Source organism: Jaculus jaculus, chromosome 14, assembly GCF_020740685.1.
Source record: "Jaculus jaculus isolate mJacJac1 chromosome 14, mJacJac1.mat.Y.cur, whole genome shotgun sequence".
In the NCBI taxonomy this organism is placed as follows: Eukaryota; Metazoa; Chordata; class Mammalia; order Rodentia; family Dipodidae; genus Jaculus; species Jaculus jaculus.
The window spans coordinates 18,407,562-18,427,065 of record NC_059115.1 but is presented as its reverse complement, the minus strand read 5'-3'; the positions used below and the strand labels follow the sequence as shown (position 1 = coordinate 18,427,065).

General features: G+C 41.8%; 1 protein-coding gene across 3 annotated transcripts; it reads left to right on the top strand.

Annotated features, from left to right (window-relative positions):
- The first annotated feature begins 6,749 nt into the window (after positions 1 to 6,749).
- Positions 6,750 to 19,155, top strand: LOC101607125 (zinc finger protein 260-like). 3 transcript variants are annotated; one of them, XM_045133975.1, is made up of 6 exons: positions 6,750 to 6,873; positions 9,318 to 9,504; positions 12,991 to 13,117; positions 13,378 to 13,473; positions 15,596 to 16,525; positions 16,946 to 19,155. In XM_045133975.1, exons 2-6 carry the CDS (start codon positions 9,439 to 9,441, stop codon positions 17,905 to 17,907), a joined length of 2,181 nt encoding a protein of 726 aa, XP_044989910.1. In that variant the 5' UTR covers positions 6,750 to 6,873; positions 9,318 to 9,438; the 3' UTR covers positions 17,908 to 19,155. The 3 variants fall into 3 exon arrangements, with proteins under 3 accessions (XP_044989910.1, XP_004671608.2, XP_044989909.1); XM_004671551.3 differs by having other exon boundaries at positions 15,596 to 19,155; XM_045133974.1 differs by lacking the exons at positions 6,750 to 6,873; positions 9,318 to 9,504 and adding an exon at positions 13,554 to 13,624 and having other exon boundaries at positions 13,075 to 13,117; positions 15,596 to 19,155.
- The last annotated feature ends 349 nt before the right edge of the window (positions 19,156 to 19,504 follow it).

Genomic DNA, 19,504 nt, shown 5'->3' with positions numbered 1-19,504 from the left:
AGGGAGAATCTTATGATTGTCCTGACTGTTGAAGTTATTAGTTCAGACATACATTGGACCTGAAAGGACATCGTTGGAGTCACACTGTGGAAAAAGCCTAAACACCGTAACTGTGGGAAATCAACTAAAGGTGCATCATTGAACTTACACAAGTGAGGAAAGGCCTTCAACCAGAACTCAATAGTCACCAGTGACTTCACACTGGGGAGAAGCCTTACAAATGCAGAGACTGTGGGAGAGCTTGGACTTCTAAGGTCCACTTCCAAGAGCAGAAACAAGTTAACATAGGAGAAAAACCCCATGACTACACTGAATCAGAGAAAGCCTTCAGAGGCTGGTTAGCTTAACACAGGCTAACCTGATATCAGGGTTGAAACATTTTGTCTGTTGCATGTGTTGGAAGGAAGGCCTTTCATCAGAAATCAGAGTTTGTATCCCAACATCAAATTGATATTGGAGGGATGGAGAGATTGCTTAGTGGTTAAGGCGCTTGCCTGAGAAGTCTAAGGACTCACGTTTGATACTCAGATGCCACATAAGTCAGATGCACAAGTTGGCGCATGTGTCTCAAGTTTGTTTGCAGTGGCTAGAGGCCCAGACATGCCCATTCTCTCTCTCTCTCTCTCTTTCTCTCTCTCTCTCTCTCCCTTTCTCTATGTCTCAAATATAAATAAATATTTTTAATTCACATTGGAGAGAAGTCTTATGAATGCTATGGCTGGGTTAAACACTTCAACTAAAGATGCATCATCAAATTCACACAGGTAAGAAACCTTCTGAATATAGCAATTATAGAAAGGAATTTGCCCAAACGCCACACCTGAATATACATCTGGAAATTCATTCTGGAGAAAAATAATGCATGTGCAGTGGGGTGGGAAAGCCTTCAAGGATGAATCAGAGCTCAGAAAAGCACCAGAGAGTTCATGCAAAGGAAAAGCCCCACAGCTGAGATGACTATGAGAGTGGTTTAGACGTGCTTCAAACAGGGTGTATCACTGAGGAAACACAGGGAAGAGCCCTTCCAAATGCAAGACTGTGGGAAAGCCTTGTCCTCTAAGACCCAACTCCAAAAGGTAACTCTGTATGCAACAAATGTGGGAAAGCTTTCAGTGGCAAGTCTTCACACATATGATAACTCATACTGGAGTAAAATCTTGTGGGAGTCATAAATGTGAGAAGCCCTTCCTCTAGAAGCCACAGTTGGTGTCCCACCAGCTTACATTAGAGAGAAGCCTTAGGTATGCCATGATTTTCAAATATTCAATCATATCCCAACTGAAAGTGCATTGCCAAATTCAACTGAGGTTAGACTTACATGTTTTCTGAAGGTCAGAGAGCAGACACCACTATGTCAGATTTCAACAGATACAAAGCAACTAATACCTGAGACAGTTTTCATACATATAGCATGAAAGAAGTCACTTGCTAGTTCATGAGCATATTCCCAAATAAAATCTACTCTTTGAATTCCTTGAAGAAAACATTTTATAAAATATCTAAGTGCATATAACATAATTCACACTCCAGAAAGTATCTAGCTATGTATTCCTTGTTTTAGCACAGCATACATTATAAAAATTACCCATGGGCCAAGAAGAAGGCTCAGTAGATAACAGCACTTGCCACTCAAATGTGAGTACCTGAGGCTGATCCCCAGACTTTCATGTCAAAGGCCAATGCCTTTGCAGGCTTCTGCAATCCAGCATGCTAATGGTGAGATGGGAGGTGGAGATAAGAGAGCACCCCAGAAGCTCATGGCAAGCACCGCAAAGAACAACAGCAGAAGGAAAACCCTGTTCACATGAAGTGGACAGGCAAAGATCAGCACAAAAGTTATCCTCTGACCACCATACATGTGCTGTAGCACATCTCCACTCACACCAACAGGAACATTCTCACACACACATGCACACATGCATCATACATGGACACACACAAAAGAATATGCAAAAAATTGCCCACATAAAAACTTGTGTTTGTAGCACCTTATTAAAGACCTTTGTATTTCATTTCAGGATGAAACCCTAATGTTAATAATATAGAAAAATTCTATAGGAAGTGAGGAGAGCTTGACATGGTGACATATGCCTGTAACCCCAGCTCTGGGGAAGTAGAAGCAGGATTATGGAAAGTTCAAGGCTAGCCTGGTCTACATAGAGAGTTCCAGGAAAGCCTGCCTACATAGTGAGACCCTTGTGCCAAAAAGGAAATTGATATAAGAGCCTATGGCTCTACCACCCTCAACATGCCTGATCTCAACTGATCTTGAAAGCTAAGCAGGGCTGGGCCCATTAGTACTTGAATGTGAGAAAGTGATATAAGATTGTGATTAGACTATAAGAAAGTTGTGGAAAATTATCTCAGTGGTATCCCTGCTGGTTGTGGGATACCAGTGTTTCTAAAGTTCCAGCAAAGTGAATTCTACAATAGTATTATGCATAGAAATGGGATTGCAATGTGCACACACTCATAATGTATGTGTATGTCTAGATGTATCGATAGTCAGCAACAAGGATGTAAACCCCTCAGTTTAGTGGGATTTAGTACAGAATTCACTGCATAATAAAAATAAGAAGATTATGGTTGTTTATTTTTTTTTAAAAGTTAAGTTTTGTGGGCTAGGGAGATGGCTCAGAAATTAAGTTGCTTGCTACTAAAGCCTGCCAGCCCCAGTTCAGTTCTCCAGTACCCACATAAATCCAGACATGCAAGGTGGCATATGTGTCTGGAGTTCATATACAGTGACAAGAGGTGTGTTCTTTCTCTGTCTCTCTCTGTCCCTCCTCACAAATAAAAATATTTTTAAAAGAATTGTTTTTATCAAATTTATTCCATACTGAAAATTTTATATCTTGAGGTTATACAATCAATAATTATTAACTTATTCATTATATGAATGTACCCTTTTAGGTAAATGTGTACATGAGATTTTATAACATTTCATGGTCTTCCTCTTACATATTTTCTGTCATGATTAGCCAATCTCTATGTTCCCTTTCCATGTGAGGAGAGCTGCTCTATAGTCAGCCAATCATCCAACTCTGGATTTGCTTATACTTTCATACAAACTTTTTTTTTTAATTATCATTTATTTATTTATTTATTTGAGAGCAACATACAGAGAGAGAAAGAGGCAGAGAGAAAGAATGGGCATGCCAGGGCTTCCAGCCACTGCAGACAAACTCCAGATGCGTGTGCCCCCTTGTGCATCTGGCTAACGTGGGTTCTGGGGAATCAAGCCTCGAACCGGGGTCCTTAGCCTTCACAGGCAAGTGCTTAACCACTAAGCCATGTCTCCAGCCCCTTTCATACAAACTTTTAATCATACACACAAGTAAGCAGAAAATTGTGGCCATTGGCCAACCAGACTTATTTCAGTTTTTTTTCTAATTTATTTGTAAGATTTTATTGGAACCCAGCCATCTTCATTTGTGTATTGTCCAGGTATGTTTTCCTGCTCCACTGACAGAACTGAGTAGATGAGACAGAGACCAAATGTCTCACAAACTGAAAATATTTACTACCCGGGTCTTTACAAAAGATGTTTGCCAACTCAATGGAACACACTTGTTATTCTGCTCATAAGCATATGTCTGTGTAAAAAAGAAAGAATTGTGGAATAAATTATGGCATGTTGATACCACAGAATACCATATAGCTATTGAAGCCACATTTTAGACATTTCACAGTGAAAAAGGTAAATAGAACATGTATGTGATCTCATTTAGATAAAACATTACACATTTTGCCTTCCTTTATGATCAAAAGAGATGATGTGTTGAGGGAGCTAGATTTTTTTTTTGAGGTAGGGCCTCACCCTGGCTCAGGCTGACCTGGAATTCACTATGTAGTCTCAGGGTGGCCTTGAACTCATGGTGATCCTCCTACCCCTGTGAGTGCTGGGATTAAAGGTGTGCACTTTTTCTTACTTTTTTGCCTTGTTCTAAATCTTGTTATAAATGTTTTTGAATAGAAAAATAGTCTGTCTGTGGGTAACCCCCAGAACCAGGTTCCTAGGTCTCCTTCCTGGCCTCCAAGGTTTCTGTTTCTGTTGAGCACATTTGACTTCTTTGCCCTGGTTTTCTCATCTGCAAAAGGAAGGTGTGCCTGAACCTCACCCCATGGGTGAGAACTCAAGCACTGAGAGTGCTAAACCAGTGGCGCTTCACTGGGAAAGCAAGCTCAGCTGTTATGTTCTCAGACCATTCACCCAATTATTGCTGTATTATTTGGTTCTTGTTAAGTTCTTCGAATTTCATTCATTAATAATGGATAGTACTTTTCTGTCAGGTAAATAGTAGGCAAAGCTTATCTTGAATTCTATAGGTTTTCTCTTCATTGTATTAACTGTGGGGGTAAGTTAAGGAAGACTTTAGCAAAATAAAGATTTTCTGATATATACTGTGAACCTAGCCAGAGATAAATGTGGTGTAAAAATAAAGGAAGTAGTTCCATGACATCTTCAAAAAATTATATATTCACATAAATATAATTTCATATAAACCTCTATATGATATTTATTTATTAATTTGTGTATTTATTTATTTTCATAGCATCCACACATATATATCATCTCTATGATTTCCCTGCCATGCTCCATCTCCAAAGAACTCCTTCCAAAATACATATGCACAAAATCACAGTAGCTCTGATCTGGAAGAGAATCCCACAAGATATAGGAATTAAGCACATGGACACCTGTGAAAAAGAAAACTCCCAGAGTGATAGAGAAGACAGCTACCAAGGCAATGGTGAGTGTCCAGAGCCAAAGGCACATATAATATTAATGCATATGACATATTATATGTGTGTGCAAATATTCCAAACCTAGGAACAATTCATAGCTATTCTTTTCCAAATATTTCTGGTAGGGGGGTATAAACCTGTATATGGAGAGATAAATTAATAGCTAACCCATGAAATTATTTATTGGAGGATAAAATAAGGTCATTACAATTTACATAAGCAACTGTAGATGCAGTTTAGTCAAGTCATGAAAATGAAGATGGTGAATGTAACCAGCAGGTGTGGAAGGCATGCATTTTAATACTGTGGATTTAATGCTGGGGTAGTATGTGAAAATGGAACAATCTTACCCCAAGGACTTGAGAGGCAAGAGATTAATATGTCATCAAAAGATTAGGTGTGGGAGTTGTCAACACAAAGGATATAGCTATCATCCCAGAGGGAATAAGAGATAGTTTATTCTGAGCCAGATACGAGTGACCATGGCCCAGGGATACAGATTTGTTACCCCAATTTCATGTTCCAACATGTTAATAATTTCATGAAGGTTTTAGAGATACAGAACAGAAGAAAGTCATAAATCAAGGCACTTTGCAAATACATTGGCTATCAGGTAGGCAAGTTATAACAATGTAGGGAAATCGCCATCATAGGCTTCAGAAGCTAGTAGTCTGTTAGTACATTTCAAAAAGGTCACACCAGATCAACTGACAGTCACCAGGATGTTCGGTCAGATACAGAGGTGGACAATAAATATGTACTAAGGGTCTAAAAGTAGCCCAAGGTAATTTGGCTGTGACTTGCAACATTCCAGCCCTCTGTGGTCACAGGAGTTGTATCAGTCCAGTGTTGTTGGAAGTTATTGCAGTCAGGTTTGCACTGCTGGCAGAAATCACCTGACCAAGAGCAGCTTGTGGGAAAAAGGTTCATTTTGGCTAACAGGCTCAAGGGGAAGCTCCATAATGGTAGAGTAAAATGGTGGACTTCACCTCCTGGCCACATCAGGTGGACAAGTGCAACAGGAGAGTGTGCCAAACACTGGCAAGGGGAAACTGGCTATCACACCCATAAGCCTGCCCCCAACAATACACTGCATCCAGGAGGCATTAATTCCCAAATCTCCATCAGCTGGGAACCCTAGCATTCAGAACACCTAAGTTTAGGGGGGGCACTTGAATCAAACCACCACATAAGTAGTTGAGCAGATACAGCACTTTTCTGGGAACTTTAGTCCAGAGAACTACCACCTCTTGTGACTGCCATCATGTCCTGGAGAGCAGCAATCTTCTTCACAGTGGTCTTCGTACTGTATGTTGGTGATACATTCAGTGGCTGCAAGTTTTAACTTTTGACCTGGCTTTCCCTCACTCCACCTTTGTCCTAGTTGTATGTATTCAACATAAAAACAACAAAATTATCAGGTACAGGAATGTTCATTTCAGCCTGAAGTGGTGATGCATGCCTGCAATCCCTGCCATTGTGAGATTGAGGCAGAATTGAGAGTTCAAGGCCAGCTTGAGACGCACAGAGAGACCTGCCTCTCAAAATAAAGAAAAGGAGGAAGAGACATTTCAAATCCCTGGCTTAACTGCCCATTCCCCAGTGACCCTGCCCAGTTTTCATTTATTAGAAATTCATTAAAAAATAAATAAAGTCTTGGCCTGAAAATACAGAGAAAAGTAATTTTTCAGACTATTCAATGTCAGTATCTCTTAGATATATCTACAGGCAACTATTAAGTCCTCAGCTGATTTGGGACAGCCTTCCACATTTTTACTCTGTCGTTCTGATCAGCTCCCCTGGCTGTACCGACTGGCAGTTCTTTGATGGGGGCCTCCAGTCTTAACCTACGGACTTAACCTGCGGCCATGACAGAGTCGGAAGGGACGGACCTCTTCGATGGGCCATGATAACTCCTGGCAGGCAGGCCGGGAGCTTCGGAAGTGCTAACGCGCATGCGCACGTTTCTAACGCCGCCCACGGAAACCCTGACGTACGTCGAACAAACAGGAAGTGGCCGGGTGAGGCTCTGTAGTCTCGGATCCCGAAGCCGCCCTGGTGTCCCTGAGCTGGCGAGACGCGGAGGTGATTGGGAGGATCGGCGCGGGGTCCTCCGGCGCCGGGGTGAGTCTCGGGGAGGGATGGCTTCCCGGGACCGGCTCCGCGGGGTGGCCGGAGGCGTCCTTCTCTCGCGTCTCCGTGGTTCCCGGGGTCTGTCACCTTGTCGCCTCACTTCAACTTTCTTCCATGTCGGGTTCTACGCCGTCGCCCCTCCGAGCTGTCCACGGACCACAGTGGACGGTCCTGGGGACCCTCGGGCGGGACCGTCCGCCCGGGGCGCTGAGGGTCGGCCCTGGTCCTGGTGGGGAGCTGGCGCCTCGGGGTGCGGGACTTTGTGGCAGGCTCGGGGCGGCGGCGGGTGACCGCAGGGACCGGGAGAGTGGGCGGTGAGGGTGGACGGGAGACCCGTGACGCGAGGCCCGGGGTCGGCGGTGGTCCTGCGAGGGAGACTGCGCTGCTCCCTAAGAGGCCAGTGTTAGCGAAGCACTTGGTTATAAGGTCTGCATGTGGGGCAAACGCTCATCTGCATAAATGCCATAGTGTATAAAAAAATGGAAAAATTAATTTACCTAAGTTTTGGGCAAACCTGAGGAGATGCAAGTTTCTTTGCCTGTGTATGCTTTGCCCTTTTCAGAGTTAAAATTGATAGAGGGATGGAACAAAAGCCAAGAGATACATTTTTATATATCTGGGCCTTAGCTACCAGAGTGGGAGAGAAGCCTTTGTGCTGAAGTCCAGGGATTCCGGTGGTAGGCCACTTCCATTCCCCCTATATTTCCTGTTTGAAGCTAGAGCTGAAAAAGACAATGCTCTGTTTTGTTTTTGTTTTTGGAGACAGGGTTTTGGTGGGTAGTCCTGGCCAGCCTGGAGCTTACTATCTCGACCAAGCTGGCCTTGAAGTTGGGGTGATGACCTTCATCTGAGTGCTGATTACCGGTGTGTACCATCATCTCCAGCTCAGAGAAAGGCAAGATTCAAAAACCAATTCTATGGGCTGGAGAGATGGCTTAGTGGTTAAGCGCTTGCCTGTGAAGCCTAAGGACCCCGGTTCGAGGCTCGGTTCCCCAGGTCCCACGTTAGCCAGATGCACAAGGGGGCACACGCATCTGGAGTTCATTTGCAGTGGCTGGAAGCTCTGGCACGCCCATTCTCTCTCCCTCTATCTGTCTCCCTGTGTCTGTCGGCTCTCAAATAAAAATAAATAAATAAATAAAAAGTGAACAAAACCCAATTCTAATTCTTTGGTCTGCTGTGCATGAGTTTTAGGATCCTTTGTAGATGTACTATTAATGAGCCTTTATTTAGGATGCTACGCGAATGGTAAAGGTCAGATTGGTAGTTGAACAGAATGAGACTTCTTCCGTATTAGGGCCTGATATTTGGACCCCTGTATGTTGGGGGTCATTTGGGATTCTTTGGAGACCTGTAATTTTCAGTCTCTGGGAAACATTTTCTGGCTATGAAGGTAATGGTTTAAGGAGCCTGGGGTGTGCAGTTTGTAACTATGGTGTCCTGTGGTTCAGTCACTGGAGGTTACTCAAAGTCGTTAGTGTTCAATGACTGCACTTTGGTGTGCCAGGATGACTCTGAACAGGGATGATGTGCCCAGCAGTTGGTGAGCCTGTTCCCTTGTGTGTGTGTCTGGGTCAAAGAGAGGACTGGGTCAGTGAATTTCAGTGTTGCATTAGAAGTGTGTAGCTTATTTTGCATGGACATGTCTAGATACTCAAATTAGGAACCATATTAGCTTTCACCCCCTTTCCCCAGCTCTCTGAAGACATCAGGAACACAAAAGTTGTTTCTAGACGCTGACCAGAGAGGACTGCGTGGGATAGGATGGCCAGCATTTAGAATGTCGTTTAGAATGAAGCTGACTTGAATCTGATCTCTTGTTCTTAGCTTCCTTTGAACAAATTATCTAATAGCATACACCCTTATTTTCCTGGTCAAAAATATCAGTATAGTACCCTGACAAGGCACGACCCACAATCCCCAAGGAGGATGGTCCCTTCGGAGGGGGGAGGGCAGGGAGGAGGCTAATGATGGTACCAACATGGCTGTCTACACACTGAGTATGTATGTAGCTAATAAAAAAATAGTAGTATAGTAATGTTTATGACATAACTGAAAAAAGTTGCTTGAAACTGGATAAAACTTACATTGGCAGCTTGCTGAACTTTCTTTCTAACTTGCTGCCTGGCAGGCAGGTACTGAGGGCCTGATGAGCCTCATCTGGAATTAAGCTGTGTGTCCCTGAGAACTTGTGTTCTCATTTTAGAATCCACTAAACTGGTATCTTGCTAATCTCAGTCATAGGTACTGAAGCTGTAATGAATCATTGATGTTAGTCCAAATTCATGAGGGTAGGGGTTGTCCCTTTTGTTTGTTTGTTTAACCTGATAACAGTAACAAGAGTAAGACTTTTTAAATCTTGTCTGCTCAACTTGGGCCTTCATAAATGCATGGACAAATGTCAGATGAGTGACCACAGGTTTTTACCCTCTCAGGGCTTTCTAGTATCTACACAGCCCTTGGAACTGCCCCTACCATTCAGGCCTCAGCAGCTCTGACTCTTGAGGAATTTGGATCTGTCAGCAAGAAGACCAAGTCTTCAAGTCCGAAGGGGACATGGCTGCAGACAGGAATTTACACCAGAAGACCCAGCTGTTAGATGCGCTGGATGGTTCATGTAAGGTAAGCACAAGTTTCCCCATGTTTGCTTTTCAGATCTTAATTGCAGACAGAGGAAGCAGCAGATCTGGATTCCCTAGACCTGAGATGGTCTTGAGTTTCTGTTAGACCAGAGGCTGGGTTTGTAGCTCAGTTGCTAGGGTGCTGGTCCAGCATAGAAAGTCTGGGTTCAAACCTCAGTATTGCATAAACTGGATGTGATGGTGCACAGCTCTAATCACAATACTCAGGTGGAAGCGGAAGTTCACGGTCATTCTTGGCTATGTACTGAGTTTAAATCCAGCCTGGGATCTGTGAGACCTTGTCAAAAGATTTTTTTAAAAAAAAAAAACAAAACAGAAATCTGGGTGTGGTGGCACATGCCTTTGATCCTAGCTCTTGGGAGGCAGAGGTAGGAGGATTGCTGTGAGTTTGAGGCCACCCTGAGACTACATAGTGAATTCCAGGTCAGCCTGAGCTAGAGTGAGACCCTACCTCAGAGAAAAAAAAAAGAGAGAGAGAAAGAAAAGACAATGGAACAGGCTATTTTGCCCCCAAATTCATACACACACACACACACACACATATTTATTTTTGAGACACGGTCTTACTTTGTAGGTGGGGCTAGCCTGGGGCTCACTGTGTAGTCCAGGCTGTACTCAAACCACCTCTTTTTACTTCAGTCTCCAGTGCTGGGATTACAGACCTGCACCACCTGCTGTACCACAGCTAATTCCCAAATGCTGGCTTTACATACCTGCTTCTCTAAGAAATGGGCTCAGTTCTGGTCAGAGTGGTCTTTTCCATAAATCTCTGGAGTGTGTGAACTTAGCTACAGCTGCCTGTTCATACATTCCTTTCTTCTCATACACAACTGTTTTTACGACGTTTGTGTTGCCTTGTAATGAATCATTTTGTAGGTTAGCTGTTTCTGTATTATCAAATTTCCTCCAAGTGTGTGAATATACTTTTCTTTTTTTGTTGTTCATTTTTATGTATTTATCTGAAAGTGACAGAGACGGAGGGAGAGAAAGAGACAGATATAGAGGGAATGGGTGCACCAGGGCTTCCAGCCACTGCAAATGAACTTCAGATGCGTGCGCCCTCTTGTGCATCTGGCTAACATGGGTCCTGGGGAAACGAGCCTCGAACCGGGGTCCTTAGGCTTCACAGCCAAGTGCTTAACCGCTAAGCCATCTCTCCAGCCCTGAATATACTTTTCATAAGATGAGATTTTCATTAGCTGACAGCAGCAGTGTCAATGACTTCGTACAATCATTAGGAATTTCCTGTGTCCCAGGCACAGTGCTAATCTTCAGACCTGTGAGCTGCTGCCGTTGTCCCCGTCTTGCAGAAGAGAGGGGGAAGCACAGAATGATGTAACTGGCTCAGGGTCATAGGTCCGCAGGCTGCCAGCCTGAGATTAAAGCCAGGCAGTGTGCTCACAGGCTGTGTGTCTCCTTAGAAAGCCTCTCTTGGTGCCCCTCTGACTTGATTGGCTGCAGCCGGGCTCTCTCGGCCCTCCCTGTACACACTGTCCCAGTGGCTCCCTTCTGTGTTGCCTGGGGACTCTCCTTGCTCTCGTGTGTCCGCATCCCCGAGTCCTGCCTCCTGTGTGTTTCTTTTCTCCTTCATGGCTGCTCTGAGTTTGTGTGCATCGTGAAGGGGTTCCTTGGAGAGGGCTACATTGCAAGCAGTCCTAGAGAACATGAATATTTGAAAATGCCATGCAAAAAATATAGTAAATACCATAGATATAGGTATTTAAATCAAGTGATCTATCAAAGTTTATGTATGTGTGTGTGTATGCATATATATAGAGAGAGTCTATTAGATGTCACAGAAATGCTATTTATTTTAACTCTTTACTACATCTATCTTTAGCTAGCTTCACATTATAGGTTGGAAATTATTTTGTCCTCCCAAAGGCTTTTATACTTTTACTTCCACTCCAAACATATTTTTTTTTCCATTTTATAAGGTTCCCACAGAAACAATACATTTTTTTTTCTTTTTTCTTTTTCTTTTTTTTTTGTTTTTTTCTTATGCCTTTCTGGGAGAATTTCTCTGTTATCTTCCAACCTTTCTAATACTTGTGGCTATTCTTTTTAGAAGGAATTTTAAGAGCTTCTTTTTAATTTTAACACTTCTTTTTAATGGCATGTGGTCTCAATTTGTAGATGTTTGAGATATCTTGAGATGTAATTTTCTGAGTAGTTGTATGTGAATTTCAAAAATTAAGATGAAACAACATGAAAAGCTTTTTTGTGCAAAGTCTGCTATTCCCTCCTTTTCCTCCTTTGCCTGAATCGCTTCAGTGATTTATGATTCTTAGTCACTTTAGTAACCATTTCTCTATCACTCTTTCTGCCTCTTTTTAAAATTTGTAATTTTTTTTTTTTTTTTGAGGTAGGGTCTCACTCTAGCTCAGGCTGACCTGGAATTCAGTATGTAGTCTCAGGGTGGCCTTGAACTCACAGCAGTCCTCTTACCTCTGTCTCTCAAGTGCTGGGATTAAAGGTGTGCACCACTATGCTAGGCACTCTTTCCCTCCCAAAGCCACCTACTTTCCTTACTTTTATGTAAAATTACCTCTTTGTGTGAGAACCAAGGCACCTAGTGTGTAAAGTCCTTTTAACACATAAAGTTGACAAAAAGCTACCAGGAAATATTAAAAAGGTTATAGGTTAGAAATCCTTTTGTCCTCCTAAAGCCTTTCATACTTTACCTCCACTCAAAATATACTTGTTTTCCATTTTAAAAGGTTCCCACAGAAACAATCTTTTTTGATCTTTGTTGTTTATTTCATTTTATATTTTACCTAGCCAGAAGTGAGCCATTGACTTGTTTACATAGTTCTAAAAATGAGAAAATACTCAGTGCCCTTAGTTCTATAGGAAATAATTGTAAAATTGCCTTGGTAACCTCCACAGGAGTGTGGAACATTAACCACACCAGTAATGCCAAGTATAGATATGGATATGTACTGAGGAGGCAGGAAGAATTGATTGGTGTTGCTGATAAAGGTATAGATTAGTCTGTTTAGAAAACTGCAATCATTTGTGAAATATATATTGTCTATAACCCAGCATTTGCATTGCTAGTTGTGTAGACCCAGTAGTGTGTTCACTAGTAGATGTGTGAAAGTTCAGTGATCATATTGATTATTGTCAGTCTGATCATTGAAGATGTGGCATCTGCTGATAGATTTAATTTATGTTATGGCTGATTAAGTATTAAGTGCTTACAAGGCATCTATACCCATATGCTTTTTTTTTTTTTTTTTTGAGCAATCTGTTTTCTCACTTTTCTTTCATGTTTTTGCTATTTTAAGGACTTTTTCTTCCTTGAGTCTCATTTGTAGTCCAGACGTTTTTTTTTTCTTGTCTGTCTAATTTCTTTGTGTTGTTTTTCCATGCATTTTTGTTCATCATAGTACATCTTTATGTGTAATTTTTCCATTTTCCAATGATGGGTCATTCACAGTGAACTGGGTGTACATTGTTACAGAGGCAGTTGTCATTTGAGGATGTGACTGTGGATTTCAGCTGGGAGGAGTGGCAGCAGCTGGACCTGGTTCAGAGACGCCTGTACCAGGATGTGATGCTGGAGATCTACAGCCACCTCTTGTCAGTGGGTGAGCACACGTGGTCTGGGAATCTTGGATGGTCTCTGAGATTTCCATTTTACTCTTTTTAGAACGTGGTGGGATGTCAGAAGTATGTCCTGCTTCTTCTTTTGGTTTGTGGTGATACTTCATTCTGTGTATCTACAAGTATTACTTTATACCCAGTGGAAAATTTCTATTTTTCTCCTATGAGGCAATATAAAGTTTCATTCAATGGTCTGTTACAGGCAAGAAACAAGACACAAATGTAGTCTTCTTACAATTAACAGGATATCCCATTCCTATCCCAGAAGTGATCTGTAGGATGGAGAAAAGAAAAATGACACAGATAAAGGAGACTATCCTCTCTCATCAGAGATTTCCAGGTGAATGATGTTGGAGGGACACTATAAGCTTCTCTTATGTACCGTTACCAGTTGTACTCACCCAGGTTGCTTCCTTTCAGTTTTTACAACTAATGTTGCAGTACATTATGTCATCAGTTTGGAATAGGAACCAGGGTTAGACTTTGTAATGGTGAGTACATGGGAGTGAGCTGAACTGATCATGAAGGTAAGTATATCTGAGTTGACTAACTCAACTATTTACTTTTTCTGATGACATGTATCAGTAGACACACCATAAGAAAATATATAAGAATTTGTATTTGCACATGTTTTTAAACACAATATTTATTATTTATTTTGAGGGGGGCAGACAGAGAGAGAATGGATATGCTAGGGCCCCTAGCCACTGCATATGAACTCCAGGTGCTTGCACCACCTTGTGCATCTGGCTTACATGGGTACTGGGGAATTGAACCTTGGTCTTTTGGCTTCACAGGCAAATGCCTTTACTGCTAAGCCATCTCTCCGACCCATTTGCACATCTTGTTTGTGAACATCTAACATTATCCCAATGTGATGGTAAAAGAGCTGTTCCCATGTTGTAATTTAAATATTCTAATAACTAGAGTTACAACATCTCATTTCTGCTGTGTACATTACTTCTGGGATTCTCTTACCACTTTGTGCTATGTTTCTGCTTTTCCCTTGGCTATTTATCTCTGGGTTCATTGACTGTCTTCTCTGGGCTGGAACTTCTGTTTTCTTTTCCCCTGCTTTGACACCTTGAGTTTAGTGTTCTGTGTGTCCCTCCACTGTCAAGTAGGATTTTCCTTAAAGGCCCTTCCACTCTGCCCTTGTTGCTCACAGTTGTGTTGTGATCGTTTGTATATGAATTTCTCCAGTCCCTGTACTTAAGCAACAACCCCTGCTTTATTTTTCTATTTGAGAGAGGACAGTTCCTGTGAGGGTACTGCTCTTCATTTGGAAGATTGGAAACTGGGATCAACCCCATCCAAATCAGAGTCTTTGCATCTGTGCTTCTATACTGTTCTATCTTGAGCCTCTAATTTGCTTTATTATTTTGGAATTCTGGGCTGGAGAGATGGCTCAACAGTCAAGGCACTTGCCTCCAATGCCTAATGACATGGGTTTGATTCCCCAGTACACATGTAAAGCCAGGTACACAAAGTGACACATGCATCTAGAGTTCATTAGCAGTGGCTAGAGCCCCTGGAGCACCCATTCTCATTCTCTCTCTTTCCTTGAAAATCAGTAAGTAAAATATTCATTATCTTGGAATTCATATTCATTTTTCTTTTTGAATACCCAATTTGCATGACTTTTTAAAAATTTTAACTGGCATCAATATAGATCAGCACCCTATTTTCTTATTTAGACAATGTTTTCCTTATGTGATTTATGAATTCCATTTGTAAACAAGCACTTTTAACCTCTGAGCCATATTCCCAGCCCCATGTATTCCATTTATAATGAGATCCATCACATGCTTCTGTGGATTTCACTAAAGCAGACATTGCTACTTTGCTTTTTTTTTTTTTTTGATAAAATTGATGCAAACATGCAGTTATTTTCTATTGTTTAAGATTCAGAAACTCTGATGTTATCATAGCCATGTATTTCAAATTTAAAAATCATCTAAGTAGTTTTTAAGCCCTGGTGCTCTGGTTTGTTGTTGTCCTGTTTTCATTAACATTGACTATGTATGTGCTCCCTGCTGGCATGTGGTCTGTTGGTTAGCATGTTATCTCCCTCCCTAATTTATATCACATTACTGTCAAAACTGAGGACACTATTTAAAGTAAAAATAATACCTACAATGAATGAATTGGAAGATAGAGCAGAATAGTTTACCCTATTTCACAAGGATTCATTCCATATCTGCTGAGATGAATTCAAAGGACCAGAGTCAGTAATTCAACTGATTAAAAAAGCATCAGCTTTGGTGCCTTTGTCCTTTTTGCTTAATGGAAGCCTGCCTAAACTGTAGCCTTCAGCTGTGGGAGTGTTTCTGTTCATTGAGAGCATCATTAGGATTGTTAGTACCTGACTCAAGTATATCTTTGTATTCAGGCTCAGTCAGCTGTAATTCCTCTTCTGTTCTACTCAACATGTCTATACCTGCATCTCTTTCTTTTCCTAGGAGAACTGGGGCTTAACACCCCACACCAAGAAGTTCCTCCGAAAACCTCAGTTCAAAGTAACATGACAAGTGAAGTCATAAGAGATGGCTCATGGACTTCCATCCTAGCACTCTGGCAGGATGCTGACCTTGCAAAGAGAAGTCAGAAAAACCAGATCCCACTCTTGAGACCTGGTGCTTTCCTCAGCAGGAAAATACTGAGCATAGACCAGGGCTGTAAAACACCTGGAGAAACCATTCCTTTGGGGTTCTACCTCATTTCTGAACAAAAGGGGCCTCCAGAGTTATGCTCACTTTCAGAAAGTTTCAAGCCAAGTCTAGATACAAATGGTCAGAATCAAAACAATGTCACAAAACCAATTCATAATAATGTTGCTTCTGGTCAGCTCTTCACACCAGGCTGTTTCGATGTTAACTGTGTGATTACTCATAGAGGAGTGAAGTCATGCAAAGGTACATTGTGTGGGGATGTTGTCAGCCATAAACAACCACTTATACAGCAGGAAAGTCATGAGGAGAAACCAGATAAAGGTACTGAATGTGGGAAGGTGTTCAGTAGCACACCAGCCTTTGGGAAACATGAAATCACTCACACTACAGAGAGACCTTTTGTCTCTCAAGAATGTGGAAAAGCCTTCCTTCATACGACACAGCTGACATTGCCTGAAGCAGCTAGCATTGGAACGAAGCCTTATGAATGCCATGACTGTGGGAAGTTATTTAGTCACCCATTCTACCTGAAGGTACACCATCTAATTCACACTGGGGAGAAACCTTACAAATGCAGTAACTGTGAAAAAGCCTTTTATACTAAAGCCCAACTTCAAGAACATGAGCATGTTCACAAAGGAGAAAAGTTTATCTGTGACAAATGTGGAAAGGCCTTCTTTCAGCAGTCAGAGTTGACATCCCATCAACAAAGTCACACAGGACAGAAGCCTTACAAATGCAACGACTGTGGGAAGTCATTTAATTTTCCATCCCAGCTAAAGGTGCATAGTCAAATCCACACAGGTGAGAAGCCTTTTGAATGCCGTGACTGTGGGAAATCATTTAGTAAAATATCTCAACTCAAGGTGCATCATCGGATTCATACTGGGGAGAAACCGTATGTGTGCTCTGAGTGTGGGAAGGCCTTCAATCAGAAATCAATCCTCAGTAGGCACGAGAAAATTCACCCAGGGGAGAAGCCTTACAAATGCAACGACTGTGGGAAATCATTTAATTATCCATCCCAACTGAAGGTCCATTGTCAAGTTCACACAGGGGAGAAGCCTTACAAATGCAACGACTGTGGGAAATCATTTAATTATCCATCCCAACTGAAGGTGCATTGTCAAAATCACACAGGACAGAAGCCTTACAAATGCCGGGAGTGTTGGAAATTGTTCAGTAAAATGTCCCAGCTGAAGGCACATTTTCGAACTCACACTGGGGAGAAACCATACAAATGCAGTGAATGTGGAAAAGCCTTTTCTACTAAGGAGCAAGTCCAAGTGCATATGAGAATTCACACAGGTGAAAAGCCCTATGTGTGCACTGAATGTGGGAAGGCCTTTAGTGGCAGGTCAAGTTTTCGTAAGCACCAGTTAATTCACACTAGAGAGAGACCTTTTGTCTCTCAGAAATGTGAGACAGCTTTCCCAAAGTCAGCATTGATGCCCCATCAACAACTTCACTTTGGTGAGAAGCCTTATAAATGCTGTGATTGTGGGAAGTTGTTTAATTATCCATCCCAACTGAAGGTGCATTATCAGACTCACACGGGGGAGAAACCTCATAAGTGCAATGACTGTGGGAAATCGTTCAGTAAAACATCTCAACTGAAGGCACATTCTCGAATTCACACCGGGGAGAAACCTTATGTGTGTACTGAGTGTGGGAAGGCCTTCAATCAGAAGTCAACACTTGGCAGACATGAAAAAATTCACCCGGGTGAGAAACCTTACAAATGCAGCGACTGTGGGAAATCATACAACTACCCATCTGAACTGAAGTTGCATCGTCTAATGCACACTGGGGAGAAACCTTACAAATGCCAAAGCTGTGTGAAAGCCTTTTGTACCAAGGCCCAACTCCAAGAGCATGAGCGAATTCACACAGGAGAGAAACCTTACATGTGCACTGAATGTGGGAAAGCCTTCAGTAGCAGGTCAGTTCTCTACAAACACCAGTTGGTTCACAGGAGGGAGATGCCTTATGTCTGTGACAGATGTGGGAAGTCCTTCTTACAGAGGTCAGAGTTGATATCCCATCAACAGAGTCATGCTGGAGAGAAGCCTTATGAATGCCATAGCGTGGAAGTTGTTTAGTCATACATATCTGTTGAGGGTGTATCATCAAATTCACAAATCTTTTTTTTTTTTTTTTTCAAATTCACAAATGTTATAGATGCAGTTATTGGAATAGCCTTGGCGGCTAAGGGTCAACTCCAAGAGCATGAGCAAGTTTCACACAGAAACGCCCTGTGTGTCCATTGAATGGTCTGCAGTGGTAGGTTAACTCTTCATACACATCAGGTAGCTTACACTAGGGTGAGACTTTCTGTCACAAATGTGCGTCATGGTTGACATCCCGCCAAGGACCTCACGTTGCAGAGAAGCCTTTGGAATGTCATGATTGAGAATGCCTTCAGCCATGTATCCCAACTGAAGGATCCTCATACATTCATGTGTGGAGAGACTTAGAGAGTGTGTCCTGAATGAGGGAAGGTATTCAACCATGGTCAGAATTCACTAGATCCCTGCAATCATATCAGAGACAATCCCTACATTAAGTTATTATATAAGAAGGCTTACTGGAAAATTAAGTCCTAAGCCATCACCATATTCCCAGGTGAAATATGCTCCTTTAGTTATTTGAAGAGAGCATCTTTAACATGTAATTGCACATCACCCAATTCATATTGTAGAAAATAGCTGTGTATAGCTTGCTTAAATACACCAAACATTACATACACGTGGAACATGACTCACAAAATAACTTGTAATGATAAGCACACATATCCATGTTTGTGGTGGTTAGGCATTTCAGGCTGACCCTGACAAATGAATTTAGAAAATTCTTTATACAGAAAGTGGTATAAAACAAATTGTTACAAACTGTAAGAAAATTTATGGGAGATTGTGTCATTGATATTTCTGAGTTTTTTGTGGAACACACTAGCCAGTGTCTGGACATATGTATGTGTTGGTCTACTATGTGCATATTATAAATATGTGTATATTTGTATGTTTATGTATATGTGTGCATGTGTTCTGGTCAGCATTAATGTGCATACCAATGCATGTGTGGATAAATCTATGTATCCTTCACTGTACAGGGGTTTACTGCAGAATTCACTGCATAAAAAGAATAAGTATATTATAGTTTTAACACTTGATCTTCGCCAAAAGACAGAGAAGTGATACTTTAAAAAAAAAGAGAACCTAATCTGTGTTTATCAAGCTTATTCCCTATTCAAAAATCTCTTACTTTGAGGTTTCACCATCAGTAATAATTAATTTCTTCATTATATGAATGTACTTTTTTGGATAAATGCATAAATAAGCTTCTGTTGATTTGCTGGTCTTCATATTGTATCTTTTCTCTTTCATGATTAGCTTAGCTCTGTGCTGTGTTTCCACCGGTGTCATCTGTGGTGAGCTTCCCCGTAGAGCATAACGACCATTCTTCCTGGACGTTTTCATCTTTTTATTTAGGCTTATCATCATACATACTAGGAGTCAACAAACTGTGGCTAGTGGTTAAATATGGCCTCCATTTTTAAAAGTTAAGGGTTTGTGGTTGGGGGGATGGCTCAGTTGAAAGCACTTGCTACACAAGCCTGACAACCCGAGTTCAGATCCCAGAACTCATGTAAAGCCAGATGCCCCCAACAGTCTATGGCAAGGTCCATGGGCCAGCCGG

What these genes read in the sequence shown, in the direction of transcription:
- LOC101607125 (XM_004671551.3), top strand. Translation starts at nt 9,439, where the DNA reads ATGGCTGCAGACAGGAATTTACACCAGAAGACCCAGCTGTTAGATGCG. An exon ending in CAGCCACCTCTTGTCAGTGG is followed by an intron (nt 13,118 to 13,377) that starts GTGAGCACACGT and finishes TACAATTAACAG; the next exon opens with GATATCCCATTCCTATCCCA. An exon ending in CTCTCATCAGAGATTTCCAG is followed by an intron (nt 13,474 to 15,595) that starts GTGAATGATGTT and finishes TTCTTTTCCTAG; the next exon opens with GAGAACTGGGGCTTAACACC.